Below are 12545 nucleotides of genomic sequence, written 5' to 3'. Positions count from 1 at the left end.
TGTGTGTCATCATGCTGGCAAGACAGCTGCAGCTGTTCCAGCCATCACATCAAGATCCCCAGAGCACCACCAAAGAGACACCTCTGTCCAGGTGTCAGACACAATGCCATGTCATACCTAAACTAGTCACTGGCTTCAAATAGTCTCAGGCTCCAGGCTGGGAAGGGACTCTGGGTAGGGTGGTCAGACCTATCACAAAAGCTGCTTCTGCCTTGCCCGTCACACAGCCTCCATGGGTCACTTCCTGCCACTGTAGGCACTCCAGCCCTGTCTCCTCTTCTTCAAGGATGTGGGATGGGGCGCTTATGTCTCTGCAGGGCAGCCATGAATGAGTGCTTTTCTTGGCTGCTTTCTGGCTCGGTGGTCATAGTGGTAAAAGTGCAGGTCTTTGTCTTTGCAACGCTGACATTGAGGCTCTTCTGAAATATACCCATGCAAGGCTCAAGAAGGATGCAGGTCACCATGCTTTGTTCGCTGGAAATTGTTTCCTTTTGTTTGTGTCCTGGTGTTAGTGACATTTTATCTGAAAACATTTACTAGATGCCTTTAATCATCCTTTTTGGTCTAGGAAGCCCTGAATATTTCCAAGTGCTGAAAACACGACAATGTTTGTGATACCCTTTGGGGTTCTTGCTGAGCTGTCTCCATGCCTCAGGAAAACAGGTGTGACAGCCACCCTTGTAGCATGTGCTGCTGCCCTGAGAGGGTCATTTCTAAGGTTTATCTTCTCTTTTCCTTGCCTCAGGAGTTGGTACCCTAGCCTGATCAGGGATCAGGTCCTGGTTCTGCCTCAACTGGCCGCTTGGCCATGTGTGAGTTCCCACCCCGTCTTGAGGTCTAGTCTTCCTATCTTTGAAAAAAAGGAGGCCATATGGAGTCTCTAGGCTTGAAGTTCTTTTTCATTCTGTCTCCCCTTGACCTCTGAACTTCTTGATACCTCAGCTTAGGACCTCTACTGCTGTCTTACACCTGGCCGCAACCTTGTTTGTCTCATACAGCCAACACTGATACATGTGAATGTTATGTACCACTTGAGACCTGGGTGTGGTCAAATGGATTCACATGAACTATCTCTGGACCTGTGGGCTAGTGACTGACAGGAGGTTTGCCTGGGGAGACTGCTTCCAAGCTCAGCAACATGGCTTTTGGAGGATGCAGCTCCTGCTAGCTGAGCATTTTCAGAATGTCTCTCATAGTGTGGGTCCCTGAGGTAGGGCTAGTTAGGGGTCTGTTGCCCAGGAAAGTGAGTTGCTGAGGCCACTTCTGACTGTCTCAGCTGTGACTGGCCATAGGCATTTTTGTCTCTAGCTCCCAAGGAGACAGTTCATCTTCTTATAGCTTGGTTTCCTGTCCACGTTAAGCCCATCCTGGTTGCCACCCTTTCTGCCTGCCGTGGTCTTCACACCTCCACCCCTGCTCACGTCTCCTGCTCCTCTGCCTGCCTTGGTTTCCTTTCCTTCTACTTTGTTCTTGTTCTTGCCTCATTCCTGTGTTTCCCAGATTCAGTTATGGCTGTCCCTCAGGAAACTGCACTCCTTCCCACAGCTGGGGAGATCTTGGAAACTTATACGGTCATTGCTTACTGGGCCACACCACACATTTGCTAGGTTTCTTTATTACCCTATGGTTTGAATTGTCAGTACAGCCATGGCTTCCTCATCTGTGTCATATGACTATTGGTCATATAATTAGGAAATAAACTGGTAGTCAGCTCTGTGTGCCTTGCCTGCCTCTATAGTTGGGCTCTGTGCTTCTGTCCTGAGCTTTTGCCTTCTGGCAAACACTGAGTGTGAGGAGACAGCTCTTGCGTAGCAGGAGGCGCTTGCTGTTTGGCCATGTGGTTAATTGGTGGTTGGTTGATGACTTACTAATAGACTGTTGATTCAGAAGTGTAGAACTGCCCACAGGTGTGGAGTTAGCAGGGCAAGCAGGCTGTGCTTGCTAGGCTTTGCCACAGGGTCCTCGTGGACTGGGGTGGGCATCGTGAGGTTTCAGGGTGGGGGTCATCCTTCCTGGCATGGTGCCAGGCGTATACCCATTCAGCTTCATCAGTGAGCTTGCTCTTTCCCCTCTTGAACCTGTAACCTTTGAAATACATGACCTGGAGCTGCAGAGATGACTCAGAGGTTTAGAGGACTGGCTTCCAGAGGACCCGGGTTTGAGTCTCAGCACCCTAATGATGGTTTACAACCATTTGTAACTCCAGTCCCAGGAGATTCAATTCGCTCTTCAGGACTCTGGGGTACCAGGCACATTTGTGGCACATAGGCATCAATGTGGGCAAACACTCTTACACATAAAATAAAAATAAATCTTAAAACATCTGATATGACCTTATGCTCTCATTTTTCTTAAGACTTGGACAGAGAATGAATGTGCCCGATGGAAAATTGATGAGAACCCAGTGTTGAATAATAAAAATGTTCCTGCTTATTGAACTTGTGTGTTTTAGTGTAGTCTCTGTCACCAGTGAGTTGTCATTAACCAGAACACTATGTTTTCTGGAGACTATACTTAGCCTTGAGAAGATACTGTGGGAAGATGTTTTCATTCACACTGGGTGTTTGAATATTAAGATATTAACCCTAAGTTGTCAGCATTAACACCCCAGACTAGCCATTCTGCATCCTTATTGTGGTAATACACAAGTGGGTGTTAGCGCAGTAAGTGCATTGTGCGCGTAGACTTTCTTTTGGATCTGGACGAGCATTGCTGTTTGCTCTCCCCTTTAGTACCTGCTTCCACCATGGCTGCCAGCCTTCTTGTGACTCGGAGGCCAGGTGCCATGTGTGCTCCCTGCTGCCATTCTCTCCCCCTTCTCCTCCTATGCAGCATCACAGCAGCTTCCTCAGACCTCAGTGTGCTCTTCACTTGCTCTACAATGTCCCCTTGTAACTCAGTCAGGACCTCAGCCTTCCTTCTGTGTGCTTTGTTGTCATTGTTGATTGCAATCCTGGGGCTAGAACTGGGCCTCGTGTCTGCTAGGCAGGCAGTGCTCTGCCACTGAGTCACACGTCCAGCCTTCCTCAAGCCCCTGTCCTGAATGCTTGAAAGCAGCGCACTCACCCCTGTGCTATCTGAAAGGAACTGTACCCTGGGAGCAGAACTGAGTACCCCATTCTGTGAGAATAAGGAAAAACAAGGGAATGTGAACTAGAGAGAGCAGAGGGCACCAGTCTCATAGTGGAACACCCCTCTTTTGCCTACCCCAACCCCTGGCCCCCTTTTGACCATCCCTAATGGGTTATGCTGTCCATTACCTTTCTGTGGGAATTCTAAGGTGAGTCCTGAAAGTTGGCTTTTACCTGGCCAGTGTTAGCCTGCTCTGTGCTCTGGGCATCATTCCTTCTGCCTTGGGCTTTGAGCTGGGTAAGATAAAGGACTTCATTCTCTTCTCTGAGTAATGCTATTTCTCTATCCCAGAAAAATCACACCCCCTCTGCAAGACCCGTACTCCTATCTGACTCATCAGTGTGCTGTTTGGATGAGGAGTCCAACTCTGAAAATCCACAGACCTCACTGTCACAGGCCTGACCTTTCACACTTCTGCTCTGAGCAGAAGGCATTCACCCTGTTCCATAGGGGGCACTGCGGCAGTTATGCGTCAGGCAGCAGGGCAGAGAGATTTGCATTGTGAGCTATGTGCTAAAGAAATGCTGCTTGTGCTTTCCTTGGCTCATAGTCTCCCTGAAGGGGATGATGGATGCTTTCCTCTAAATGCCTGGGGAAGAGGAATAGGAAGTGTATTCTCTTAGCCACTTTGGACACATTGTCTAGGCACCCACGACCATTCCCATGGATTCCGTGGGACAGTTTGGCCCACCATCTTCTTTCCTGCCAGGACCTCCTGTGTCCCACCTGCCTATGACCTTTTCTCACACACGCTCTGCTGGGTGATGTCTTCTAGAATATCTGATCTCAAAAAGTGAGAGCTGCAGTTGTTATAATGCCTCCACCAGACGGGCCCTTACCTCTGTGCACCTGTGTCCGTGTGCCCAGCCAGGGCTGCTGCAGGGTCTCTACTGTCCAGTCAGCTTTTTCAAAGCAGTGTAGGGACCTTATAACTCCAGCCTCAAAACACTTCCATGCTGATGGCCTCAAGTGGTGAGAGAAAGGGCTCAGTTTCAGGTGAGGGTGGCTTCTCACTCTCTCCCCAGAAGCCCTGATGACTCTTCCATCATATGCTCTCACGACTTTGCTTCCTAGTGCTGTGATTCAGGCCCATGTTTCTCTTGTGGTTGGAGGACGCATTAATACCAAGTCCTGCCACAGGATGCTGTGCCTCACCTGCAATCCCAGAAGGCCTTGCTAACCTGACTGTTCCCGACTGCTGAGGATTGGCCAGGCTCTCTCAGCGCGGCTTGTCACACAGCCTTTCAGGGCGCTCTGAGGAGCATGGTTTGAAGGTTTAAATGAAGTGACCAATAGTGGGTTTGGGATGTTGGAGAAGGATGAGAGGTGGTACTTAAGCCAATCAGATGAATGGAGCTTCAAGTAGAAAAGGGAAAGACTTGTGGGACTTTGCCAGAAGATCCCCAGCAGGGGCAAAATGGGGTAGACTTCTTTACCAGCCTCGGAGCCAAGGCTTGCCTTTTCTCAGCACACCAAAAGACAGCTTTGTGGCCTCACCAGCCTGTGGAGATTGTGAGGATCCTGCGATCCTCATGATAAAGGGGAAAGAGGTTGTGTATTGGGAGCAGCGTTTGATTAAAGAACATGTGTCATTCCGGAAGGAGCTGGCCATGGGGACTTGGTTTTTCCCCCGTCTCTGGGAAAGCCAGATGTTTGCGTTATTCCATATTGTTCTCTTCAAGTTTGAGCTGATTGTCTCTAATCACACACTCGAAGCAAGCCCTCCATAATAGGGGCTATTAATGTGCCTTCTATTTTTTGCTGTGCTCGCTTTTATTTTATTTTATTTTTCCAATAAGGTTCAGACGGCCTTGCCTTTTAAGGGAGGGAAACAAAGACTGAACCTCCTAATTGTTCTAATTATTCCCATAAAATCCTGAGAATCTTATAAAGGGCTTACATTTTTCTTCTCTCCCTTGAACAATACCCATCATACCCAGCTGGCCAGCTCAGCAGCCCTGGAAGGAAGGGGGCAGCTGAAGTTCACCGCGGGGCGGTGGAGCCCACACCACAACTGTACTCAGGTGGCCACAGCAAGTGACACCACCCTTCGAGGATGGGACACACGGAGCATGAGGTCAGTGAAGTGCCCACACCTTGGATCCTTGCTCTTCTCCCTTCCCTTCCTCATCCTCTGAAGGAGCTGATTGAAAGCCAGAGGCCCTAAGGACGAGTGGCTTGCTGTCTTCGTCTCATTTCTGTGGGAATTATCTTCATCCCAAATTAAGCTGGCAGGTCTGTTCCATTGCAGGGAGCTGCCACGTTACTGGCTTTGTGGTGTCCCTTAGCTTCTCCTGTGTCAAAGGCAGTGTAGAAGGAAACCCAGGCCAGGGCTTTGTGGTGCCTCACAAGCCCCATGGCGACACAGATGCTCCATCTCTGTGATTAGCGCTGCAGGCTGGCACTTTTAGTCCCCAGCCTATACCCCCCTTGTGGAGTTGTCTAGCCAATTCTGTGCTTTCAAGAGCCATACCTATTGGGCAATCATATTTTGTCATTTAAGTAATTATACGCAACAACCAGCAGTTCTAATGGAACAAACAAGAGCGATTTTTCTGTTCCAGTTGTGATTTTGATAGGCAGAGGAGTGATGGTGGGATGTCTGTTGCCATGGCAACAGGAGCCTGCACAGGCTTCTTTAAGATGCAGTTTATCCCCTTAGCACACCATCATTTATCACTGAGCTGAAGAGACGGATGTCATGTAATAACGTGAGTTTCTTCCACGGTGGGGGAACACCTTTAATTTTAGTTCTGAGGCCCCCTTTAAAATCCAGGCCTGATAAATAACCGGTCGGCACTCCTCCCCTGTGCATATCTGCACAAAGGAGTGATTTGGCTTCCTGATCAAGCTGGAGGCCGTAGACTCAAACCGTGATGGATATCCCACACAGCCCACTTCTCCTTGTCCTCTGGGCCTCTCTCCTTGCGGCTCTTTGAAGAATGTGAAGGCAAGAAGCTCAAAGACCGGCTCACACACCAAAACACAAGACGCACACAGTGTCGGCTGGCAACTCCCACAGGACCTTGTTGTGCCCTGGTTGTGTCTGTGACAAGGCACCAACTTGCAAAGGTAGTGTTGCCACAACGGAGAGCCTTTGCTCCTCCCATTGATGAGTGACTCCTTTGGCAACAGCTTTTTTCTTTTCTTTTTCCTTTTTTATTTTTTGTCTAGCCAGGATGCCTGTACTGTTTCTTCTGGTGTGTATTAAAGTTATGCTGCCAGAAACTGAATCAAGCCTCAGAGGGAGCACAGTGCACCTGTGACTGCCCATGACCCCCCAGAATATTCCACATTTTTTATTTTACAGCTTTCCTTGTTTCACGCAAAAGTTCTTTAAGGATTGGCTGGCTCTGATTTTGGGGGGTTGGGATACTAGAATATTTTAAAAAACAACTGCAGGATATCTGAGCCAGCTGAAGATGTAAAATGCCAGGCTGGGGAGACACTTCCGGGGTAAAAACCCTTGCTCCATGACCCTGACAACCCAAGCGCACATCCCCAGGACTCACATAAAAGCCAGACAGGAGGTTCTGTACTCCCAGCACACCCTGCTGTTAGTGACTGATGGAAGGCAGAGGCTAAGGCTTTCCAGAAACTTAAGAATGGATTCCAGTTTATATAGCAGCAAAAAGACCCTGTTTTAGAATTTAAAGTGGAAAGGCAGGACAGATTCCTGAAGGTTGTCCTCTGACGTCACTCCACACATAGGCACCTGTGCTCATGTACACAAGTACACATGTGCACATATCTCACACCTGCACACATTAATTCAAATGCCACAGACTGGCGAATGCAACCAGAGGAGAAGGAAAGGCATTGAGGTGATGTTTGTTGCCGGGCAGAAGAGTATGATAGGGTTCTGTGTGTGAAAGATAATTAAGACTTCCACCTTGTTTCCCAAACCTCACGGAAGCCATAGCAAGTGAGGAAGCCAACAATGGCACTGGAGGCGGGAGTTCCCCTCGAGGAAGAGGGGGGGCAGTGAAGTGTGGATAGGAATGTCACAACAGGGCTATACCTGACGCAGCAGCAACTGCGCCTGTTGTCCACCCGCACTGGGTAACCTGACCCTCTTGTGGGTACATAGCATTAGAAAGACAATAATCACCAGAATTTGTGGGTTTCAGACCTTGTGAGGAACAGCCAGAGAAGCAAGGATAGGGTGGGGCAGTGGGGAGAGGAAACGAGGGGAGAGAAGAGAGAGACAATATGAATATATACAAGTGCACGTGTGTGCACGTGTGTGAGCAGTACATATGTATGTGAAGAATGTGCACAGGTGTTTGTGTGTAACGCGCATGTGCACTGTAACCCTCCATATGGCTAATTTCAAACACCCCTTTTCCATACCTTGAGAACTAGTTGAGGGCGGGAACAGACACGCAATAAGTCCAGCAAAGCAAACCCCATCTCCTTCATCTTTCTTGTAGGTTTTCCACATTTTCTATTTGTTCTTTTTTCTTTCTTTCTTTCTACACATATCTCCTAATAACAGCAGCAAAATAAGCAAGATGAGACTTGATAGCCTATGACCATATAGTCAGGGAGGAGGTTCCCCTGGGTCATAGACCTAGGGGAGGGGAACAGGGTGAAAGCGGGAGGGAGGGAGGAACGGGAGGATATAAATGATGGGATAACAATTGAGATGTAATCTGAATAAATTAATAAAAATTTAAAAACAAAACAAAATAAAACAAACAAACAAACAAACAAACAAACCCAGCAACACACCACCCATCGGTGTCCAGTCTTTTCCTCTGTCTTTCTCGTTCTGTGCTACAGAGCTGCCAGGGTCCTCCCACATCTGGTCCAGTGCCATGTGGCTGTCACTATCCTTCTGTCCTCTTCCACTCTCAAGATACCAGTTATATTTTTTAAAGCTTTAAAAAACTATTACATTCACTATATAATAGTATACATTATTTAGAGTCGGGGGGGGGGGGCTGTGTGTGGAAAACATAGGACAATTAGAAGCAATTGGATCTCTCCTTCCATAGTCTGGGGCCCTGGGATCAAACTCAGGTGATCAAGCTCGGTGGCGGGCACTTTTACCCACTGTGGCATCCCACTGGCCCACCAAATTATATTTTTGAGACCTACAAGCCATTGTCCATTTGTCCAATTGGCCCAGAGAACCACACATATAACCCTGGGATGCCAGCACTGTTTATACCCTGAGTGGTTTCTGCAGGGGGAGGAACGTGATGAGCCCAGGCACCCGGGCTGGGATTCCCTCTGCTCGGCTGCCAACAGGGGCATGGGCCAGCTCTTCCTTCAGTCGGGGGCTTAGGCAGAGCCCTGGAAAAGTAAAGTGGCTTCCAGGGCCCAGCCACTCCCCACATGTGCTGCCCTTCTCCCTCCAGCCAGATATACTGCATAGAGAACGCTCATGGGCAGCTGGTGCGCGACCTCGACTTCAACCCCAACAAGCAGTATTACCTCGCCAGCTGCGGAGATGACTGCAAGGTGAAGTTCTGGGACACACGGAATGTCACCGAGCCCGTGAAGACCCTGGAGGAGCACTCCCACTGGTACAGAAGCTCATTTGCATGCTGCTTTAGGGAAGAGGGGATTATGTAATTTATTTTGCTAATTACTTTACCATTTGGAAAAGCACAAACCAGCTTAGTTTGTGCTGCTGTGAATCATTCAATCAGCCCAGTTTTATTCTTCCTAAAGAAACACTAATTCCAAATGTGAATGTTTGTGATTTATAAGTATAGGAAAAAAAGAAAAACACCAGATTCAGTTCCTCTTTAAACCGCGCCGGTTCAAGTGTGGAAAAGTAAATGTGCGCAGATGTTCACACAGCATTGTTTGCCACGCATGGAACCTGGAACTGACCCAAATGTCCATCAGTAGGGGATTGGTTAGGTAAATTTGGTGACATCCGTGCAAGGGAGATTATGCAGCTGCCAGAAGGAATGAGGCGTATCTATGTGTGTGGCTGTGGAAGGACGCCCGACCCCATCCATCCTCTCCAGATATTGTCTGGATGTGCACCATATGCTGAGAGAGAAAAAGTGAGGTGCACACTAGTATATACAGCATGAAACCGTGTTTTTATTCCAACAAAGCTTGTATGTGCTCACGTGTTTGTGTGTATGAGTGTATAATGTGTGTATGTGTATAGGAAATGTGTGAGGGGATATGCATGTATAATAGATATATAGGAAATGTGTGTGTGTGTGTGTGTGTGTGTGTGTGTGTGTGTGTGTGTGTGTAGGAAACATGTACATGTGCTATGTAGTGTGTACGTGTGTGTGCAGGAAATGTATTTGTGTCTGTGTGTCTGTGTGTAGGAAAGTCTGGCTGAGAGAGCTGCTTTCCTGAGAACTCCTCACCAGGTAAGGGAGTCCCTCCAGGGCTTTTCCTTCCTAAGCTCGTGTCTGGCTTTGTGAATTCCTTACCAGAAGTGTTGCTATGTGTGCAAAGCCCCAGGGTCCTCCTGTGCTGTTCTGATGAACTGGATGAATGGCTGTAATTTGCTGCAGCCCGAGCAGAAAGCTTAGCTGTGCCCACTGTGCTGAGCACAGCTTTGCATGTGAGGCCCGCTGCACTCTCCAACTAGGCACTAGAGCCTTCTGTGGTTTTAGCAGGATCAGGAGGTCAAATTCAGCAGGGCCCCTGGCCACTGTGAAGTGGAATGGCCCCAGGATCAGACCTGCCACTTGAGGGAGGCTCAGGCCATTGTGTTATCCTGTGGCAATACCTGGTTGCAAAGACATGTAGGACTTTGTTAGATGTTCCAGGTTGTAGCTAATCCATGTGTTGCTTCAAGGGGGGTGATATGCTGAGTGACAAGCCTCCCTCTGCAGGTGCAAGCTGACATTTAGTCTTCTGGTCTTGTTTGATAGGTCCTAAAAGAATATTTTGGAGCAGCACATGGTAGGCTTTACCTCCTCAAAAACATACGTGGTGTTGATTACATTGTCATACCTAGTGCATCCCTGTCCAGTAAGGTCAGCGACATCCATATGTGTTCACTCAAAATTGTGCATCTGCCATGACCATTTCAGGGTGTGGAGCGTCCGCTACAACCACTCTCATGACCAGCTGGTCCTCACTGGCAGCAGCGACAGCAGAGTCATCCTGTCCAACATGGTGTCTATCTCTTCAGAACCCTTTGGCCACCTAGTGGACGATGATGACGTCAGTGACCCAGAGGAGCACCATGCTGAGAAGTAAGGGATACAGCTTTGAGTGACTCTGGGCAGGAGTGCTCTATGATCGCAGATGGTATCTAGTGCCAGGCAGTTTCCGTGTGTGATAAGGATGACTTCCCCTTCCTCCCTGCAGTCAGTTACATACTGCAGATCTGTAGGTCATTAGTTGTGAGGTAAGGAGCAGTGCAGTTATAAGGTGTCTTTCTACATGGGTTATACCTGGATCTGGATTCTCTACTGTCTTGCTGAATGCCACATGACAGTTCTGAAAGACTGTTGTCTCCAGATTTGAACCCTGGTGACAATATGATTGATACTCCCTGGGCCTTGTTACTCCCTGTGCAGCTATCTAAGTGGGTAGTTCATCAGCATTGACCATTTCTTTGTTGCCCTCAGCTTGTTAATATGGTTCTTAGTCCTGTTCAGTGAGTCAGTGAGGCCTTCTCAGACTGGAGATGCTGCACAGAATGTCCTGGTATACATATCCCGGTCACACCCTTGTGGTTTAGTGTCCTCTAAAAGCCCTTTGTCATGTATCTCTTCCCCATGCTATTGTATTTATGACTGGGAGATGACTTTGATTGCATCCTCTACTTGTCAGGGCTTCTGTCTCTGGGACACATAGGACTCCGAGGTTACCCTTTTAGCTGATGATCATAGAGTTCTTTCCTGGGCTCTCAGTGCAGGTCAGCATGGGTGCTCTCATTATGTTGTGAGAGAAGGCCTCAGGGTCCATGGCTTGCTTTGTGGGGCCCACACTGGAGGGAGATGCTCTTGTCCTCTTCAGTACTTTTACCATGCTCCTGAGTGTCAGTGGCTTCCTGCAAGGCACACCCCAGAAATTCATGCCCAGATTACAGAGAAAGGAGGCTCCAGAGTGTGAAAGCCAACAAATTGGACAGCTAGAGAGCCAGAGCACACTGCAGGCCTCCGCACTGACCTGTGTCTGCATACATTCCTTTGTTCACTTGAGTCTGGCTAGTCACGTTAGGAGGGGACACCTCTGTGGCTGTGCTGCAGGCTTGTCCCTCCACTGTCACTTTCCTGTTGGTGCACTGCTGAGCACAGGTGCAGAGCCTCCAGCTGTTCTTCCCTGGTGCCATGTAGACTTGGCTTCTGCTGAGGAGGAGGAGGAGGAGGAGGAGGAGGCTGCCTCTCACCCGCTCCCTGCCAGGGGAAAAACCGACTTATTCCCTTAGTCTGCTGAGTGATTAATGTGTGTGCTGCCCCCCATGTGGGAAGCATTAAGGAAGCAGGGGAGGGATTGTGGCTGGCAGACTGTCCTGATGACTTCCTGCCATGCTGTTGCCACTGAATTCAGGAAAATGGGATTCCCTGTGGAGACTCTTCCTGGTATTTGTCACAAACTATTCTTTGACCACTGGCAAGTCCACTTGCTGGGAAAGTGGGGGCTTCGTGATACCCTAGAACCCAGGTAAAATTCAAGGGTGGGTGGAGGACTTTAAGACCTCCAGCTGTCTCATAGGGAAAGGAAACATTTTGTACAGGCATGCAGGACACCCAGACTGCATTCAATGCCTGGAGGTCATTCTGTGAAATGGGGAGAAAGCGCCATAGTGCCCTGCCTTCTGAGAATTTGCCTGTGTGTGTGTAACAGTCTTGGGCTGCACTTTCCAGACAGAAAGCCCTGGGCTTTCAGGCCTCCTGATGCAGGGCTAGGAGGCCTGCTCCTTGGGAATGCATACAGCCCTGGATTCTTTATGAGGACCATTTGGGCTAATGTTTGAGGATGTAGGGAGAGGTTATTGCCTCACCCAGTACCAGGCCCAGGTAGGCTACATACCTGAACAAAACCTTCCTCTTGGTGCCTTGGGCAGGCTCAGCTGAGATCTTGGACAGGGCCTTTTGTAGGCAGACTGGCTCCTCTGTGCAGCAGAGAGCTAGTTGGCTGCTTCCAGAGTCCTTTGGGCTCACATGCTAGCAGCTTTGCTGTTAGACTCTACTAAGCAGAGTGTACCAGTCTCTAAACAGGGCTCTCATAATACACCAGCCAGATGACCACCTCAGAAACCCAAGGACGGGAGAAAAGGCTCGCCAGGCATTCATGATATCTATAATTCACAAGTTCACCCTGTCCTCACAGCTGCCGTGAGGGCTGCTGAGTTTCAGTATGCTGGCCCCACACAAGCTGCATGTGGTTCTTGCCACGCCCCATGTCAGTCCTCACCCCTGCCCCCACTCTCACATCCTCTGTGCCTCACTTGAGTCTCTGTCTCTTGGGCT

The 12545-nt window shown here is 49.0% G+C and overlaps 1 protein-coding gene across 5 annotated transcripts in view; it reads left to right on the top strand.

Moving 5' to 3' along the window:
- EIPR1 (EARP complex and GARP complex interacting protein 1) overlaps window positions 1–12545 on the top strand; it is a 118563-nt gene that overhangs the window by 105475 nt on the left and 543 nt on the right. For all 5 annotated transcript variants that reach the window (XM_084793605.1, XM_084793606.1, XM_084793609.1 and 2 more), the window contains 3 exons: window positions 5073–5209; window positions 8499–8666; window positions 10155–10319. In XM_084793605.1, coding sequence (XP_084649731.1) covers window positions 5073–5209; window positions 8499–8666; window positions 10155–10319 — 470 coding nt within the window. The remainder of the gene's footprint in view (window positions 1–5072; window positions 5210–8498; window positions 8667–10154; window positions 10320–12545) is intronic.

The sequence above is a fragment of the Acomys minous genome (assembly GCF_964271855.1).
Source record: "Acomys minous genome assembly, chromosome: 8".
In the NCBI taxonomy this organism is placed as follows: Eukaryota; Metazoa; Chordata; class Mammalia; order Rodentia; family Muridae; genus Acomys; species Acomys minous.
The sequence above is the reverse complement of the archived record's forward strand: the minus strand, read 5'-3'. Positions and strand labels throughout refer to the sequence as shown.